Raw genomic sequence first — 20209 nt, 5'->3', positions numbered from 1 at the left:
CGCATCAACACTCTTGGAATCTCCCTTCTCACCCCTGCGGAGCGTGCTTCCTTTGAAGGACATCCCCTGCCGCACTCGTCATCTCCCCCTCCTCTTCTGGCAAGTGCTATCCTCCTGAATACCCGCTCGGCGGTTAAACACCAACTTGAGCTCCACAATCTCTTGACCTCCGTTCAACCCGACTTTTTATTTTTAACTGAAACCTGGTACTCTCCTGACTCATCCCCTGATGTCCTGGCCACCCTCCCCGACTCCTACTATGTCCTCCGAGCCGACCGCCCAGATGGGAAAGTCGGTGGCGGAGTAGCTTTAATCACGCATTCTAGACTTCACCTACAACTTATACCTCTTCCCCGCATTCCCTCTGTTGATTTTTCTGGTCGCCCGCTCAACCAATCTTGCGGTGCCTCTAACCTGTTTACTATAATACCGCCCCCCTCAGTCCATGCCTCATTTTATCACAGCTATTCAAGATTTGCTGGCCACTCTTGTGGTCAACAACTCCTCCGTACTTATCTTAGGAGACTTCAACTTTTGGCCCCATGATCCCCGAGAAGACCCAATGTCCAAGGAATTCACTGAATCCCTTGGCTGTCTTAATTTTATGCCTTTGATTCACCTCCCTACTCATTCTGGCGGCCACATCTTGGATCAGATCTGGGTTGCTAATATTTCTATTTCGTCTCTGTCTATTTCCCCCTGTATCTGGTCCGACCATTTGTTGATCTCACTCTCCTTCGACTCAGGAGTCGTCAACAAAGTCCCTCCTCCTAAAAATAGGTGGCGCCGAAATTGGAACTTGGTGGATATGCCTGCCCTATGTGCTTCCCTCGCGGCCTCTTCTCCCTGTCTACTAGCCTCCCCCCTTGACTTGCAAGATACCATCTTAAATAATTGGCTCTCCGCAGCCTGCGAGTCAGTAGCTCCTCTCAAGCTAGTGAGGTCTTGTCGCCCTCATGAGGCTAATCGGTGGTTCACTGAAAACCTTAAAACTCTCAAACTCTCCCTAAGACAAGCTGAACGTCACTGGAGACGCACTTACTGCCCTATTCTCAAAACCCAGTACTCTACGCTCCTCCGTAATTATAAAAAGGAGATCCTTGCGGCTAAGACGGAGTACTTTTCCACAAAAATCCACCTAGCTAGTAATAAGCCTAAGGAGATCTTTGCCATCGCTCATCATTTAGCTGCTTCAGACAGGGTTCTACCTAAACCGGTTCCTTCCCAATCCCTCTGCAACTCCCTCAACTCCTATTTCATCGAAAAGATAGCCAACATCAAATCCAATATTCCCCTGCCCTCCCCCTCTTTCCTTTCCCCCGCTCCCGCCACTCCCACCGTTTTTCTTGATTCATTTCCTTGATTCATTTCCTCTACTCTCAGAAGAGACCTTCATTGGCCTCTTAACAAAGGTCAAATCTGGATCCCCTCTAGACTGCTGCCCGGTCCGCATCTGTCCAACTGTCCTGGACCCCCTCTTACTCTGTTAAATACAGGCATGTCACAGTCCCAGCCTCTTTCAAATCGGCTATTATCACCCCTATCCTAAAAAAAACCTGGGAGTGATCCTTCCTCCCCTTCCAACTTCCGCCCTATTTCCCTACTCCCATTCCTTGGAAAGATCCTGGAGACTCACATTACCCACTGCCTCTCGACTTATGTGGAGGACAACCAACTTTTATCCCCCCCCAGGCCGGTTTCCGCCCAGGTCACTCGACGGAATCCGTGGTTTTATCTGTCCTGGATGAACTCGGGCAATGTGCGGACTCCAACTCTTCCCAGGCTTGGTTCTCCTCGACCTGTCCGCCGCCTTTGACACGGTCGATCATTCCATCCTTATCGACCGTGTCGAGGCGGCGGGCGTTCGGGGCTCCGCCTTGGCATGGCTCTCTTCTTTTCTAGAGGGCCGGACTCAGTCTGTCCATCTGGACGGCTTCTCGGCTGATCCCTGCCTGATCTCATGTGGGGTCCCTCAGGGCTCTGCTCTCTCCCCCCTCCTCTTCAACCTATACATTCACCCCCTTATCCTGGCCTTACATAACATGGAGGTAACAGTCTACAACTACGCAGACGACCTCCAGCTTATCTTTAATCTTTCGTCTTCCCCCGTTTCTAGCTCTAACCTCCGCTCTGTCCTAACCTTCATATTTGACTGGATGAACTCCAACCAGCTCAAATTGAACCCGGACAAAACGGAGCTACTACTCACCGGTAATCTTCCCAGTCCTTGGTCCTCTGCGTTTTGGCCCCCTGTTCTCGGTTCCCCTCCCTCTCCTTCCGCCAAAGTAAAAACCTTAGGGATCCTAATCAGCCAAGATTTGACTCTGCGCCCACAGATAAGCGCGGTTGTTTCATCATGTTTCTTGGCTTTACGCATTATCCGGAAAATCTCCTGCTTCTTTTCGACCGAGGCCCTAAAGCTCATTGTCATGGCCATGATTACCTCCCGCCTTGACTATGGCAATGGACTGTATGCAGGAATCCCGGCATACGAGCTCCGGCGCCTACAGCTCATTCAGAACCAGGCCGCACGCCTGATTTTCCAGCTTCCTAAGTACCATCATGTCACTCCCCTCCTCAAATCCCTCCACTGGCTTCCTATCTCCCATTGCTCTCTCTTTAAGTTAGGCTGCATCACTTTTTTGGCCTTTGCAGGCACTGCTCCCAGCTTTGTCAGATCCAAAGTCCAGCCCTACCTCCCCAAAAGAAACCTCCGCTCTTCCTCCCTTATCCTTTTGGTAGTCCCTCGCTTCAAGAGGAAAAAACACGGTGGTCTTCGCTTTTCAACCCTTGCCCCCACTCTCTGGAACAGTCTTCCTTTTCCTATTCGATCCCTAACGAACTACATGGACTTCCGGAAAACTCTTAAAACTTATCTTTTTTCTTCAGCTTTCTCTCTACTGTAACCCCTTCTTCTTTCACCCCTTCTGCCTCCTTCTTATGTCTGAACTCTGGGTAAAGCGCCATGAAACCACTGGGTGTTTCAACTACGCTTTAAGAAAAATCATAACCAAGATGGCTGCTGCGCCTGGGCAAGCATCATTGAATTTTAATTTTAACCTGCATTATGGGTAAAATGTAGCCAGATGATGTCATCTTGCAAAGTTGTACCTTGGTGCTCAAACATCATTTTATTTGGGAAGCCTACAGTTAGTCACACATAATTATGCTTGCTATTTCATGTAGTTAGGGGGGTATCTTAGCGTACCTTGTTTCACAGATATTTTTAGAGAGCAGTCGCACTGATTTGCATATATGTGGTCCTCTTGGTAGATGTATCCCCAGTAAGTAGGAACAAGATAAAGTTTCAAGCATTCCTGTCAAATCTTTCTGACTTAAATACTAATCAAATATCTTCTGTTAAACACTTTAAGATGTTGGGGAACAAATGATGTTCACTAAACAGTTTTTTATTATTTTATTTCATGTGATTATGGTTCTAAGTTGTGTATATTCTGTTAGTTTTGTTTGACTTTTCTAATTTCTTTCCATCAAATTACTAATTGTTTTATATCTTTTTCTAAAGGGTTATACGAGACCTGTTTTTAAACTACAACGGAGTAAATCAAATGACTGAGTTGAATTATTTAGATTCACTTCGAGATCATTCGCTCAAAGTATTTGAGTCTCTGATATTGTGCCTGGGAGAATGTGCAGAACAGAACGAAGACACTGAACAGGAATCTTTGTTAAATCACACTGCGGACAACCAGAAAACATCTTCTGAAACTCAAGAAAGTCTAATCAGTTTTTATGCTAGTCTGAAAGAAGATTATGCAAAGAAAAAAAAACATACAAACCAAGAAGTGCAAGTGCATGTAATAAACATATTTCTTTGTGTGGCCTTTTTATGTGTGAGCAAAGAAGCTGATTTTGACGGAGACGCTGCTCATGATTCAGAAGATACTTCAGGCTACGATAGCACAGCTAGTGATCATTTGAGTCATAAATTGCCCCATTTGTCTCTGGAAAGCCTAATGTTGCCATCCCAAGAACAAATTCGAAGAGCTGTAGACATTTGGGCTGTGTGCCAAAGGATGTATTTGCTAAGTGCAGTGTTCCAGAAACAGTTTCATAGGCTTGGTGGGGTTGACATATGCCACCGGTTAATTTTCATGATTATAGAGCAATTAGCCTCACCTAGAGAAAACCACAGTGAAAAACGTCCTCCTTTGGTTATTGAAAAGAAAAGGCTACATGAAAAGTCTTGCAGTGAGTCTGTTTTAAATACTAGCACTTATGACTTAAAAAATGAAGATTTGTTGCAATCTAACGGACTCAGTGGTTCAGACCCAACCACAGCAAAATCGGAACAACTGGATCTATTCAGCTCCTCTTCTAGCCATTTATCAGCTGTGGAACGCTTTTCAATGGATGAATCTGAACCGCAAAAAAATGATAGCACTTTGAAAATGGAGGCTGATGGCTCACTTCAAAGCATAAGATTATTAGAAAGTCTATTGGCAATTGGTCTTCACAGTGCAAATACAAATCAACAAAAGGTGGCTGCAGAACGGTCGCTTCAGGTACTATATATATATTTTTTTTTAAATGCTGTTTATTTTAATCGCTTTATGTGTAAACATTGGGTGAAACGCAGGCATCAAACGTCCTTGCAGGTTTAAATGATCCACCTAGCCTAAATACGTTCTAGTAATTACAACCTCTGCATAGTGGTAGCATAGAGCTAAACACAAACCTGATTTCTCATACAGGAGGGGAGGTATCACTCATTTACATAGTCTGAAGTTCTCGTCAAAACAATTTTAAAGGACCCATTTTAGGGCTGGCTTGACAACGCAGCTGTTGTAGACCTAAGTGTCAATAAGAGCTTTCAGAGTACTACTGAGTGCGGGTCTTAGATTCCACCCACATGTTGGATCCCCTGAGTACAGGACTGCAATGGGATGAAGATGTGTGCTTACACTGAATAGAGTGCTTCTATTGCACTTTTTGGCTTGTGGCAAAGCAGGGCTGCGCTGGTTACAGGGGCAAGCCATTGATCATGGCTATTGGCCTGATCTGTTTATTATGAAATATTAAGATAAAGGCAGTAGGCCTGGAATGTTTGTGAAAAGCTTATGCTAACATAAGTGCACTTCAGGGGGGATTGTTATTAGTCTGTATTAAAGCCTGTAGAGAAGGATGTTGCATGGAATCTCACATTGCAGTAGTAGGCAACGGTTTTGGTGTGTCAAACTGTGGGTATATGAGAATTGCTCTTTGAGAATCCTTGTTCGGCCATCCTAGTAGAGAATATTTTGCTTAGCCAACTGTCATTTTGTATACCTTTGAAACTTTAATTGTGTGCCTGATGTTTGAATTGTGGGAAAGCTTGTGCTTAAAACAGTAGGCCTGAGTTGGTTGTGATTGCAAGCTGTAGGCCTGATTGGTGCACTGGGAAAAGTTGTATCCAATGCGATCGGTCTGATCGGCTTATGAAACGTTACAACAAAAGCAGCAGACCTAGCTTATTTATTTTGAACAACATTTGCTAAAACCAGTAGATCTTTTAACAGTACATCATTATCCCATTGAATTACAGACTTTATTTTTTACTTTTTTTTATTTCAAAGTACTTTATTAAAATGTTATACATACAGTTATCGTTGCTTTACCATTACAGGGTAACAGCCCAAACTGTCTGTCCTTGTCAAGGATACAGGTAAGTGGTATATATGTTTGGCTGTCCCCCTTTCCACTGTCTTGCTATAAGAATAAGAGTGGATGAAAAAGGGAGAGAAAGAGAAAAAAAGAGAGGGGAAAAAAAGAGAGGAAGGAGGAGATAGTATACCAGAAGATCATGTCAGTCGTGGGCGAGAAGGACGCTGGCCAACAAATTACAGACTTCTGATAGGTATTTTGTTAAATGCAATCTCAAAGCTTACCCTTCTGATGGATTCTTCTAACCGCAGATTCCTCACCTGTAGAATATCAGGAGTTGCCATTCTTGGTCCAGAAGATTTAAACAGCATTGCTCTCTGCAGCAGTAGGCGTAACCTTGCAGCTCCTAATAGATTCTGTTCCACCACGTAAGTGGCAATAGAGCTGCATATAAGCTCCATGACTGTGTGTAAGATACTGGCTCTATATATACTGCAAAGGGAATCTCAAAGGTATTCCACAACAGAAGCTGGAGTAACAGGATAGACACAGGGATACAGAAAGTGAGAAAAGTACCCATCAGCCCACTCATTAGTGGAGGCTCGTCATTTGGGATTTTCAGATGTAGAAAGTTGGTGTCCAAAAAAACACTGCCTCCAGTTGTTACTGAGGCTAGTTTAGGACCCAAAGGTTGAACCCTCAACCTACGCAAATGACAGCACAAGTGGCTGAAAAGGGGCTTAGTTGCAGTGCTCCAAGAAATAAGAAATAGTGAGAAAGAAGGAAGATAATCCAAGTGATTCTAAAAATGCCTATCTTGACGTCAACAAGAAAACTTTATTGGGTGTGCCCGTCAAGATGGTATGGTTAAAAACAGAGTGACAATAGCAAGAAAGATGGTTTGCTATTTACCCAAGATGTTGTCTGGTCAACATGTTTCAGCCTATCAAGGCTTTCGTCAGGACCTATGTATCACTACTGCAACACTTACTTTACAACGTGTAAGAAGAGAAAAATAATATTTCCATGGGTGGTGTGTCCCCTCCTGTTGAATGAAAAAAGAAAGAAAGAATACACAAAAAAGTGACTCAAGTCCCTTATAGTGACAGTCACATATGTATAAATTACTTGCAATATTCTCAGTATATTAACTTACCCAACTCTGTGGGATCAGGAGCCTCACCTCACCTGGCGACAGCTCAGGCTAAAGGAGGCCACGCACTGAAAGAAACGTGTTCAAAAATAAAGATATAGTATATTTTAGTTCATCTCAAAAGCAGCTATTTCCCAGATTACATAGACAGGCAGACTGAGGCAGTTGTAGGCTACAACCTTGTGGTAGTTTAAAAATATATGCACACCCACCACTCCGCTTAGATGTATCTTATATCTATTTAGATAACATAGACCTTCCGTGGTGGTGTGTATAACAATGTTAATTCAGAATCCAGCCTGGTTTCTTTTTAGGTGACACACATAGTTATGAATCAAACTCCTGTGTTGTCTAAGGTATAGACCACAGTCTCCTGCCACCAATAATTTTAAAAAACCACAAGTACAAGATTTGCATTCAGACATCCTAACAAGGACAAAGGGTTTTGCTGAAAATCATGGCATGTATAAGGAGGGAGCACTCTAACATGACTGACTCCTTAATTAAACAAGTTCTGTCTTAGCGTTGACAAAATCCCTAAGACCGTCTACAAAATCCCTGAAAAAAGAGAGAGGAGCGATTAAATCAATAGCGCCCCTGTTTGGTCACCTACCTCTCCGTCGTTACCTCTGGCTTACACTGAGCCGAGGGGGAGGTAGTGTGCCAAACTCACGTGAGGGAAAATAAAGAAGCATCGCGGACCAGAGAGAGACATAATTCTTGTCTCATCTCCTATTGGATAATTCACACATACCCAGAAGACCAATCATACTGGGTCATAACATCAGCCGGCTCGTAGCGGCCTAGCGGACCAGAGAGAGACACCTCTTGTCTACTCTCTCATTGGCTCGTTCGCGCACAGAAATTGGACCAATCAAATTCGGTCCACACAACTGCCGGCGCGTGATATCCAAAACCTTCTCCTCGTCCTCGCGGACCAAATAGAAAGCTAAAAACCAAAAAGCAAGAGAGCCCATTGGTCCATATTCACCACAGGAAATGAAAAGGCAATGTACTATCATTTCCTATCGGTGAACACAGCAACAGCCAGGACGCTCCCCAAACACGGCCCTCGACGGACCTGATTGGATCTAATCGCCCAACCGGAAAAGTTAACACAGCTCAGAGAAGCTGACCATATTCTGCTTATTTAGCGAACTGCCTCATCGTAGAACCTAGGCATCCTGATTGGTTCTTGTTCGTCAATGCGCAACAATGCACATATCGCCCAAAGTACTTCAAAGGCACAGCATTGTATCAAACCACAACCAACTGCACACAGATTTAGTGTACACTCAACAGCACACACTTATGGTGTATGGCAGCGTATATTTATGTGTCCAAGGCCAGTGGGTCATCACACAGACCTACACTTGCCTCATGTTAATGTTTTGCCTCCATATCACATGCGTTGCGTGGCACTTTTTTATATACAGGCACTAGCAGTAATATTAAAAAAATAAAAAATAAATAAATAAAAAAAAAGTGACCCCAATACCCAGATCGGGCATTAATTCAGTCTCAGTTAATCTAACAGGTACACAATACGTAGTCCGGGGATAGCGCCACAGTCTACGGAATAGGCTGCATGAGGATAAGTCAGGCCACAGTTAGCAATGCCTATGTGGACCTGACTCACTGAGAGGACTCCATACAGTGACATAATATTGGCGGACAGTCAGTCATGAAAGATGTTCATATAACTGTATCCTCCCAGTAGTCATCCGAATCTGAGTCCAAACAACCCTCATTCGCTCGCGGTAGATCCATAGGATACAAACTTCTACACTGCATAAGGGCAACACCAGATTTCAGGAAACTTATAGAACCCCACATTTTCTCTGATACATAGACGATTGTTCTACAGCTGTAGCCACGGGACATCGTCGTTCAATCCTTCTGAATCGCACCTCAATTTATGGACCCATCTCTGTTCCTTTCTTAATAGAAATTGGGACACATCTGTGACATGTTGGGGTATGTAAGGTTGTTCTAACACTACCCATTGGAGTTCATCTTTTGGTGTCTCGCTGCAAGAAAATGTGAGGTCAGACGCGTCGCCTGTTTGTTGCGCCTGATCGTACTCTTATGCTCTTGTATCCGTAGCTTAATCTTTCTCGTAGTCATACCTATGTATCTTAAATTGCACGGGCAGGTGATTAAGTAGATCACTCCCTCGCTATTGCAATTTGTATGACGTTTGAGTGCCCACGGTGTATCAGTGCCAATGTCAACATGGAGAGTTTTCTTGGTTTGCGGACAGACTGAGCAATTCCCACAGGGGTAATGCCCTTGGACCGGTGGGAGATCCCACAGCGTAGCTGTTGGTATCTCTGGCGTCATTCGTGGTCTCGTATGTACCAATTCATCTTTGAGGTTGCTACCTCTTTTGAATGCAAACAGAGGCAATGGTATATTCTCTCCGGTGCTGTTCAAAATGCGCCATCTACGCCGAATTATTTTCTGGATCCTTGATGACGAAGAATTAAAGGTAGTAACACACGCCAATCTGTCTAGAGGAGGTTTCTTGACCGGAGGTGCCAGTAGTGCCTCACGGTGGTTGTTTTCTGCCTGTTTCTTGGATTTCTTAATCAAAGACCCTGGATATTTACGTGCGATCAATTTTGTCAACAGATTCTTGGCTTCAGATTGAAAGTCCGCTTTGTCTGAACAGTTCCTGCGAATCCTTAGAAACTGCCCAAAGGGGAGGTTCTCACGAAGAGACCGAGGATGATGGCTATCGAACCTCAAAAGTGAGTTGCGGGCCATCGGTTTTTGATACAACGTGCTGGCTAAATGACCATCTTTGGGGAAGATCCACAGATCCAGAAAAGCCAGCGCTGTTTTGCTGTAGTCCAAGGTAAACCTCAAATAAGGATTCTGGCTATTGAGCCAATCTTTGAAACCCAGTAGCGATTGTTCATCACCTCGCCACACCAGTAAGATGTCGTCTATGTACCTTCTCCACACCATCAATAGCCAGAATCCTTATTTGAGGTTTACCTTGGACTACAGCAAAACAGCGCTGGCTTTTCTGGATCTGTGGATCTTCCCCAAAGATGGTCATTTAGCCAGCACGTTGTATCAAAAACCGATGGCCCGCAACTCACTTTTGAGGTTCGATAGCCATCATCCTCGGTCTCTTCGTGAGAACCTCCCCTTTGGGCAGTTTCTAAGGATTCGCAGGAACTGTTCAGACAAAGCGGACTTTCAATCTGAAGCCAAGAATCTGTTGACAAAATTGATCGCACGTAAATATCCAGGGTCTTTGATTAAGAAATCCAAGAAACGGGCAGAAAACAACCACCGTGAGGCACTACTGGCACCTCCGGTCAAGAAACCTCCTCTAGACAGATTGGCGTGTGTTACTACCTTTAATTCTTCGTCATCAAGGATCCAGAAAATAATTCGGCGTAGATGGCGCATTTTGAACAGCACCGGAGAGAATATACCATTGCCTCTGTTTGCATTCAAAAGAGGTAGCAACCTCAAAGATGAATTGGTACATACGAGACCACGAATGACGCCAGAGATACCAACAGCTACGCTGTGGGATCTCCCACCGGTCCAAGGGCATTACCCCTGTGGGAATTGCTCAGTCTGTCCGCAAACGAAGAAAACTCTCCATGTTGACATTGGCACTGATACACCGTGGGCACTCAAACGTCATACAAATTGCAATAGCGAGGGAGTGATCTACTTAATCACCTGCCCGTGCAATTTAAGATACATAGGTATGACTACGAGAAAGATTAAGCTACGGATACAAGAGCATAAGAGTACGATCAGGCGCAACAAACAGGCGACGCGTCTGACCTCACATTTTCTTGCAGCGAGACACCAACCGGATGAACTCCAATGGGTAGTGTTAGAACAACCTTACATACCCCAACATGTCACAGATGTGTCCCAATTTCTATTAAGAAAGGAACAGAGATGGGTCCATAAATTGAGGTGCGATTCAGAAGGATTGAACGACGATGTCCCGTGGCTACAGCTGTAGAACAATCGTCTATGTATCAGAGAAAATGTGGGGTTCTATAAGTTTCCTGAAATCTGGTGTTGCCCTTATGCAGTGTAGAAGTTTGTATCCTATGGATCTACCGCGAGCGAATGAGGGTTGTTTGGACTCAGATTCGGATGACTACTGGGAGGATACAGTTATATGAACATCTTTCATGACTGACTGTCCGCCAATATTATGTCACTGTATGGAGTCCTCTCAGTGAGTCAGGTCCACATAGGCATTGCTAACTGTGGCCTGACTTATCCTCATGCAGCCTATTCCGTAGACTGTGGCGCTATCCTCGGACTACGTATTGTGTACCTGTTAGATTAACTGAGACTTAATTAATGCCCGATCTGGGTATTGGGGTCACTTTTTTTTTTTTTTTATTTATTTTAATATTACTGCTAGTGCCTGTATATAAAAAAGTGCCACGCAACGCATGTGATATGGAGGCAAAACATTAACATGAGGCAAGTGTAGGTCTGTGTGATGACCCACTGGCCTTGGACACATAAATATACGCTGCCATACACCATAAGTGTGTGCTGTTGAGTGTACACTAAATCTGTGTGCAGTTGGTTGTGGTTTGATACAATGCTGTGCCTTTGAAGTACTTTGGGCGATATGTGCATTGTTGCGCATTGACGAACAAGAACCAATCAGGATGCCTAGGTTCTACGATGAGGCAGTTCGCTAAATAAGCAGAATATGGTCAGCTTCTCTGAGCTGTGTTAACTTTTCCGGTTGGGCGATTAGATCCAATCAGGTCCGTCGAGGGCCGTGGTTGGGGAGCGTCCTGGCTGTTGCTGTGTTCACCGATAGGAAATGATAGTACATTGCCTTTTCATTTCCTGTGGTGAATATGGACCAATGGGCTCTCTTGCTTTTTGGTTTTTAGCTTTCTATTTGGTCCGCGAGGACGAGGAGAAGGTTTTGGATATCACGCGCCGGCAGTTGTGTGGACCGAATTTGATTGGTCCAATTTCTGTGCGCGAACGAGCCAATGAGAGAGTAGACAAGAGGTGTCTCTCTCTGGTCCGCTAGGCCGGTACGAGCCGGCTGATGTTATGACCCAGTATGATTGGTCTTCTGGGTATGTGTGAATTATCCAATAGGAGATGAGACAAGAATTATGTCTCTCTCTGGTCCGCGATGCTGCTTTATTTTCCCTCACGTGAGTTTGGCACACTACCTCCCCCTCGGCTCAGTGTAAGCCAGAGGTAACGACGGAGAGGTAGGTGACCAAACAGGGGCGCTATTGATTTAATCGCTCCTCTCTCTTTTTTCAGGGATTTTGTAGACGGTCTTAGGGATTTTGTCAACGCTAAGACAGAACTTGTTTAATTAAGGAGTCAGTCATGTTAGAGTGCTCCCTCCTTATACATGCCATGATTTTCAGCAAAACCCTTTGTCCTTGTTAGGATGTCTGAATGCAAATCTTGTACTTGTGGTTTTTTAAAATTATTGGTGGCAGGAGACTGTGGTCTATACCTTAGACAACACAGGAGTTTGATTCATAACTATGTGTGTCACCTAAAAAGAAACCAGGCTGGATTCTGAATTAACATTGTTATACACACCACCACGGAAGGTCTATGTTATCTAAATAGATATAAGATACATCTAAGCGGAGTGGTGGGTGTGCATATATTTTTAAACTACCACAAGGTTGTAGCCTACAACTGCCTCAGTCTGCCTGTCTATGTAATCTGGGAAATAGCTGCTTTTGAGATGAACTAAAATATACTATATCTTTATTTTTGAACACGTTTCTTTCAGTGCGTGGCCTCCTTTAGCCTGAGCTGTCGCCAGGTGAGGTGAGGCTCCTGATCCCACAGAGTTGGGTAAGTTAATATACTGAGAATATTGCAAGTAATTTATACATATGTGACTGTCACTATAAGGGACTTGAGTCACTTTTTTGTGTATTCTTTCTTTCTTTTTTCATTCAACAGGAGGGGACACACCACCCATGGAAATATTATTTTTCTCTTCTTACACGTTGTAAAGTAAGTGTTGCAGTAGTGATACATAGGTCCTGACGAAAGCCTTGATAGGCTGAAACATGTTGACCAGACAACATCTTGGGTAAATAGCAAACCATCTTTCTTGCTATTGTCACTCTGTTTTTAACCATACCATCTTGACGGGCACACCCAATAAAGTTTTCTTGTTGACGTCAAGATAGGCATTTTTAGAATCACTTGGATTATCTTCCTTCTTTCTCACTATTTCTTATTTCTTGGAGCACTGCAACTAAGCCCCTTTTCAGCCACTTGTGCTGTCATTTGCGTAGGTTGAGGGTTCAACCTTTGGGTCCTAAACTAGCCTCAGTAACAACTGGAGGCAGTGTTTTTTTGGACACCAACTTTCTACATCTGAAAATCCCAAATGACGAGCCTCCACTAATGAGTGGGCTGATGGGTACTTTTCTCACTTTCTGTATCCCTGTGTCTATCCTGTTACTCCAGCTTCTGTTGTGGAATACCTTTGAGATTCCCTTTGCATGCCTGGTTTGTACCAAAAACCTGTAGCATCTTCCTTGTATTGAATATGTATAGTTGGGGGACAAGGTGCTGGTAGGTCTATAATAATAATTCCCCTAGGGCCCTACTCTACTCTGTAGCTTTGTCTATATATACTGCACCAAAAGTGAGGTACAGTGTGTATAGAGTCCAAGGGTCTCCAAAGGTTTGGCAGAGGCTAAAGTTAGATACAAGCTCGGTTGAGCAGTAAGGCAGTATCAGAGGACAGTGTAAAGCATTTGATGTACACACTCCCCAAAGTCTCACACACTCAAGAACTTTGGGGGACTTTGGTTGGTGGCGGCTGGCAAGCAGGCCACAGAGTTGTGGGAGCAAAGCTCCTAGAGTTAAGCCCAGGGCACGTTGGGGACCAATTTAGCACCAAAGGGGCACCTCAGCGGTGCTAGGGCAGCCGGGTGCAGGGTGCTGTTTTGGAGTCGGGTGCCCTGTTGATTTCAATAGGATTTCTCCGGGACAAAGAAACACTGCAGGCTCGGGGACGAGGATCTTCGAGGGGTAAGTTGGGATGTAGAGGGATGGTTAGGCACCGCTGGGTTGGGCACACAAGGCCTATGGACGTCAGATTTTTGTACCGCTCCGGTCGCGGTAGAGGGGGGCCCTCTGGATTGAGGCTGCAGGTGTCGTCTGGAGTCTTGAGGCAGGTCAGGTGTTGCTGGATCTCGGGTCAGGATCGCCTGGGGGACCTCCTCGCGGTGTTTGTTCACTCAAACATGGGCCGGGCTCGGCGGGTGCAGTGTGTGCTGGATTCGCGGTTCCTGGTTGGCACCAGAAGCTGCAGTTCAAACATGTCCGGTGTTCACGGGAGAAACAGCTTGGGAAGTGAATGCAGACAGGTCCTCTGGGGTTTTTGAGGTTCCTGGCCACTGGACACGCCGGTATTTAGCAGGAGCAGGTTCGAGGGAGACAGGTCTGTAGGACTGGGGCAAGTCAGTGGGCGTCATCCTCTTGTTAGCTCTGCACGGCTTCTCATCCTTCTGCTTTTCTTGTCATGGCTGTATCTGAGGAAGGAAGGTTCATGGTGCCCCTAAATACTGAATTTAGGGGCGTTACAGGCAATGTTCCCTCTAATTTATTTCCTTTGTGTGCAGCAGTGGAGTGTCTCTGTTCGCTGCAACCATGGCTATGTGCGCCAGGAATCAGACCGTGCGTGTGTGCATCACCAAATGTCACTCCAAACGTTTACTTAAAAAAGTGTAAAGATGGTGCATTTTCACACATACACCACCGCATTAAGGGTCTTAAGGCCGGTTTGCAAATTGGATAAACACGCCATGACATGAATTGATAACACAGGCAAGTACACTTCAGGTTTAGAAAAGCACAAGACTACAACAGTGGTACCATCATAAGATTTTACTAAATATTCTTAACTGGAGCACTGTTCATTGGGTGGGGAAATGTTGAGAGCCTATACAATATCACATATAAACAATAAGTTACAAAATTACATAACATATTTACAATTTGATGTGAAAGCTACTGAGAAAATGTTGGGCTATCCCGCCAGAGATAGTTTGTAAACCTCTGACATCCAGGCAAACATGGACTGTGGGAGAGGGCAGTTCAGACATATCAAGTGGCATCACTAGATGGGTGACAGGGTTGCTTCTCACGGCGATCCTTGCCATTTTTCCAGTGCTGATGAACTCTATCAAGGTCACCTTTCCCATTCAGGAAGTAGGCCTTTGTCCTCATCAGCATATCCAAATGCGTTTGCTCTAGTCTATTCTTCAATTTACTTTTGATAGTATTCATGAGGCTGAATCCTTGTTCACAATCTGCACTAGATGCTTGAAATGTTGCGCAGACATCAACAAGCTGAGACACCACACTATACTGAGCAGCATTGCGTACAGTGGAATTCACCCTGTCTTGAAAGGTGGAAAATAACCCACCCTTTACATGTTCTGCCACCACATATTTATAGTCTCTGTATTTTCGAACAACATCTTCTGTTTCACAATCACCCAGGACCAAGACATTTTTATACTTTTCAACAAGTCTTTGTATATTCTCAGGCCCAAAATCAAAATGTGATTGTGTTGCTATTGCCTGGACTTCAAAACTTGCCCATTCTTTCCGTTCATCTTCAGGGAACCTTTTTTGCATGTGCTCACAAAGAAGGGAAACAAAAGACAAAAGAGGCCCACTGTCAAACTCTTGCCTTCCCTTGTACAACACCATCATATCTCTTAAATTGCTGCTCCAAATATCTGTGCCCCCCAAATACTGTTCCTTAATTTGGCCAATCTTTGCTCTTGACACTGTACAGCTTCAACAGTAGTCAAAGAACTTTTTGGGAACAGTTTGCACAAAGATGCAAATTCACTCAGAATGTCATTAAGTACTACATGGAAATATGGTAGTTTGAGTCAGCTTTTTATAACAATATTTAGCAATTGGATCATTCTCTTCAACTTTCTCTTGCTCAAAGTACTTAAGAACAGCCTCGTAATTCCGAATTAGTGCACCAACTGCGAAATGCCTTGAAACACACAGGACTTCATTCAATGGTCGAAAAGAGACCACTTCACAATCGGTGACTGATGTCATTTCATCCAGCTTGGACTTCCTTGCAGGAGATCTGGAGAACACAGTGTAGACAGTCCTCAGTAATGTCTCTGTAGGAGAGTAGGATCTGCTTCCTATGGTTACCCCCACTTTATGCTGTGTTTCACTGGTTTTTCGACTTTAGTCTGGCTGTGGCCCTGCTAATCAGGACCACAGCCTAGCTGTTCTCTCTCTAAATTGGTTACCTGAACATTAGGTACACTGCAGATTGGTTACTGGGTTACCCTTGTGAGTCCCTAGTATATGGTACATTAGATACCAAGGGCATATGTACCCCAGAGGCCTACCAGGGGCTGAAACATGTATTATGCCACCCCTGGGAAGCCTTCCAAAATGGCACCACAGGTCTGCACTTGCAGCCTGGGTAAGGTGGTGTAAGCACCCCTTACTTCGATATAGTATACCTATATATACCTACATATATAGACACATATGAACCTATAAGTCACTCCTATGGCAGGCCTTGACAATCCTGAAGGCAGAGTGCTTGGATTTGTGTGAGAGGGTGCCCTTGCATGAGCTGGGCCCCTCTGCAGCTTTCGGAATCCCTTCCTTATAGCTGTTCTATGATATAGCCATACCATATACTCTTAAGTGCATTATAATCCTCGCGGTTAATGCTAACTTTGGAATGGCTTTATCAAAACATGTCGTGTTTGGTGTCAAAAACATTGGAATCCTTCCCCTCCCCCGCCACTTCTGGTGGTGGGGGTAGAATTCCACCCTTCTAGAGGGAGAAGACATGTACACACTTACTTACCCGGTAAACGTTTAAAAGAGCCTCAGCATCACAAAATGGATGCTGCTGCCACAGACACAAGTCTGACCTCATGCAGCGGGACGAAACTCCGGCAGGGGAGGCCTGGACAATAGGCTTCCTGTCCAGGGATGTGCCAGCACCTCCCCAGACAGGCTTTAGTCTATTGGGGCAGTGTGTTTTTTTTTTTTTGTTGTTGTAAATAAAGACCTTTATTACATCATTACAAACGTACACAGCAATCCACCTACAACCCAACAGGCCGGCTGCAGATATTAAGTCACATCAATCGTTCTTGTATATATACACAGCCAGATTGCCGACATCCCGGAGGCTCGGCGGCAGCGCTCTGTAGGTGACGCATCGTATCACTGCAGCATACACTTTCATAATGCAAGGTCCACGTGTCTCTTATCTATGGAAACTATGGGAACAATGAATTGAAGTTCTGGGTGCATGTGCCTTGTGTCGTCTCTCGCAGTTTGGTCATCTGTAAAGAAGTATGCTAAATAGAAGTATTGGGTCGCTGTAAACTCCATCCTACTATGGCAATGACATATTGACATGGCCATAAGGTCTGGGAAAAGAGGATAGGCACGGGGGCAGTACTGATCTCGAGTGTAGATGGCCTACATCAGTATCCACAGTTCACATTGGGACCACTCAGTGGGCCTATAGTCAGCCTGAGATTCCTAGACAGTTCCTATATAACACAATCAAATCTCCACAGATCATGCAATTCGCAACATCATCAGAACATCCTGTAATCATTATGACGCCATATCATAAGTGTCTCAACCTCATGCTTCCGAACAGTGGCATAGGCATGCCGTAGGTGGTATCCAGCAGTACACTAATTCATAAGCCCTCCGCCATCACATCCACCGCCGCATCCCCAACATCCCGCGACCCATCAGTGGAGGAATCGACAGTGGCCAGCAAATATTCCCTTAGTGGGTCCCATATGTCCCTGGCTCTACTGTGTAATGGTTGTGTGTCCGCATATATCGTATTCTGTTCCTGACAGTATAATAGATCAGTGAGCCATTCCTTAAATTTCGGGGCTCGGCCCCTTCCCCATCTACATGCCACCCTACGTTTCGCCAGCAACAGTGCTATGTCTACAAATTTCCGGTGTACCTTGGGTATGCTCAGTGTATACCCCAAAAGCATTATAAGGGGGTCTTTATCAAACTGAATGTTCACCATCTTCTACAATGCTGTATGAACCTGGGTCCAGTATTCAAACACCCTTGGACAAGTCCATGCCAGGTGTAGAAAACCTGCACCCTCTCCTTTGCATCTCTCACATCGGTCATTGTCTATTAGGTGAAACCTCATCTATTTTTTCCGGGGTATAATACATTCTCTGCAGAAATTTATAATGAATGATTCGTAGTCTGCAACTGGCTGACACTCTCGAAGTAAGTTCACAGCAATATGACCATTGGGCCTCATCAAGGTCTCTGCCTATGTCTACACTCCAATGACGAAGAGCCTTACACTCCCTCTGTTCACATTGCCCTCGGATGCTGCGGTATAGGTAAGATACTAAATGTTTACCATCCGTCGATGTGCGTAGTAACTGCAGGGAGAGAACCGTGTCTAGTTCCTTGGGAAATCGTGGTAGAACAGTCCGTAGCCCCTGCCGCAGTCTAACATAATAAAAAATGTCTAACGGTGTAGTTTGGTGGCCATAAAATACTCGGTCGCGCGTTTTAAATTGCCCATGCTCAAATAGATCACCCCAAGTGCCGATTTTTAGTTTGGTACACATCGTTTGGAATCCCTTCTCCCGCAAAAGAGATACATTCGGATGATACACCAGTGGCATCGCTGGAGCGTAAAGGAAAGTGACAGGTAAGTGGCGCACTATTCGTCTCCATGCATCAATCGTACAAGTCACTGTGGTAGTCGGTGTCTCAACCGCAGTCACAGGACCATGAATAATGCCCTTCAGCGGGAGAGGACGGGCAATCCATTCCCCCACAGCCAGCTGCGGCATGAATGGAGTGGGTGCAAACCAATTATAGGCAAATTGAGCTTGAGCACTCGGGTAGTATATCATAAAATCAGGGACATCAAATCCGCCACTGAGGTAAGGTTGTGTTATGACTGACCATGCCAATCTAGGCTGCTTACCTGCCCAGAATAGTCTCAGCAATTCTGACCGCAGTGTTTTAAAAAAAAAAAAAAAAAGCCCCCGGATAATATGGAATGTTCTGAAACAAATATAAAAAACGAGGTAATATCACCATCTTGATGAGGGATGCCCTGCCAGCCATAGTGAGCGGCAGAGATATCCACCGCATAACATCCTCCGTCAACTTAGTGATGGCGGTACCATAATTGAGTCGTAATGTCTCATCTTTCACAGTCGATATCTGTATCCCTAAATATCGGAGATCAGAGTCACACCACTCCAGTGGATAATCCAGTGCAAACCTGGCCACAGCAGGAGTCAGGGAAAAAAATTGTGACTTTCTCCAGTTAATCTGTATACCGGAAAGGTGACCGAAGACTACAAACTCCCTGAGCAATGAATTGACGTTAGCTTGTGGGTCTGCCACATAAAGCGTTAAATCGTCAGCATAGAGGGACACATCTATTTGACGTTGGAAACATTTGAAAGCACTTTGCTTGTGGAGTTGTCGAATACGACATGCCAGGGGCTCAATCGCAATCGTGAACAGTAGTGGGGATAAGGGACATCCCTGCCTAGTACCTCTGGTGAGGGAGACCAATTTGGAAAGCTCCCCATTGATGAGCACTGTTGCTATCGGGTCTGTATAAAGCAGTTTGATCCATGCTATAAATATGGGAGGGAACCCCATCCTGTTGAGAATGGCAAACAGGTAGCTCCACTCAACAGAATCAAATGCTTTAGTCGCATCGAGGAATATCGCAGCCACAGGGAGGTCCGGTGCTATTGTCTGGATCAGAGAGAAAAGAGTGCGCAAATTACTAGATGTGGATCTACCCGGGACAAATCCAGCCTGATCTGGTAGTACTATCTTGGTCCTAAGCAGGGAAAGCCGAGTTGCCAGCACTTTCGCCAGTATCTTGGCGTCACAATTTATTAAGGAAAGCGGTCTGTAAGAGTCACAGTCAGCAGGGTCTTTATTTGGTTTTAAGAGAGATGTGATTACCACTTTCCTCATGGATCTCGGCAGCTTTCCTACTTCCAAAGAGTCTTCAAAGACCTCCTTCAGGACCAGCGCCATTATGTCAACATAGCATTTATAAAACTCTGCCGGGATACCATCCGAGCCAGGCGCCTTGCCATTACTGAGGGACATAATTGCATCCCGTATTTCTTCCAGCTCAAGTGGTGCCCCGAGGAACTGCCTATGTGTCAATTAACCAACACAGAGCTATATCGTCTAGGAAGTTCTCAAAGGGTAAGTCCCCCTCTTGGTGTGTTGTGTATAACCTCTTATAATTAGCTGTAAATAGGCCCAGAATGTCCTTCGAGTCACGGCACACCTCCCCCTCCAGTGTGCGTACCTCTAGTACATGCGCACTACCTCGTGGCTTCCTAGTGATTTCTGCCAACGCCCGGCCTGGTC

The 20209-nt window shown here is 45.0% G+C and overlaps 1 protein-coding gene across 2 annotated transcripts in view; it reads left to right on the top strand.

The window, feature by feature from the left end:
* LYST (lysosomal trafficking regulator) overlaps nt 1-20209 on the top strand; it is a 3192287-nt gene that overhangs the window by 245257 nt on the left and 2926821 nt on the right. For both annotated transcript variants that reach the window (XM_078648813.1, XM_078648812.1), the window contains exon 5: nt 3527-4526. In XM_078648813.1, coding sequence (XP_078504939.1) covers nt 3527-4526 — 1000 coding nt within the window. The remainder of the gene's footprint in view (nt 1-3526; nt 4527-20209) is intronic.

The sequence above is a fragment of the Lissotriton helveticus genome, chromosome 6, assembly GCF_964261635.1.
Source record: "Lissotriton helveticus chromosome 6, aLisHel1.1, whole genome shotgun sequence".
NCBI classification, from domain to species: domain Eukaryota; kingdom Metazoa; phylum Chordata; class Amphibia; order Caudata; family Salamandridae; genus Lissotriton; species Lissotriton helveticus.
Note: the sequence above shows the minus strand (reverse complement) of the source record. Positions and strands in the feature narration are given on the sequence as shown.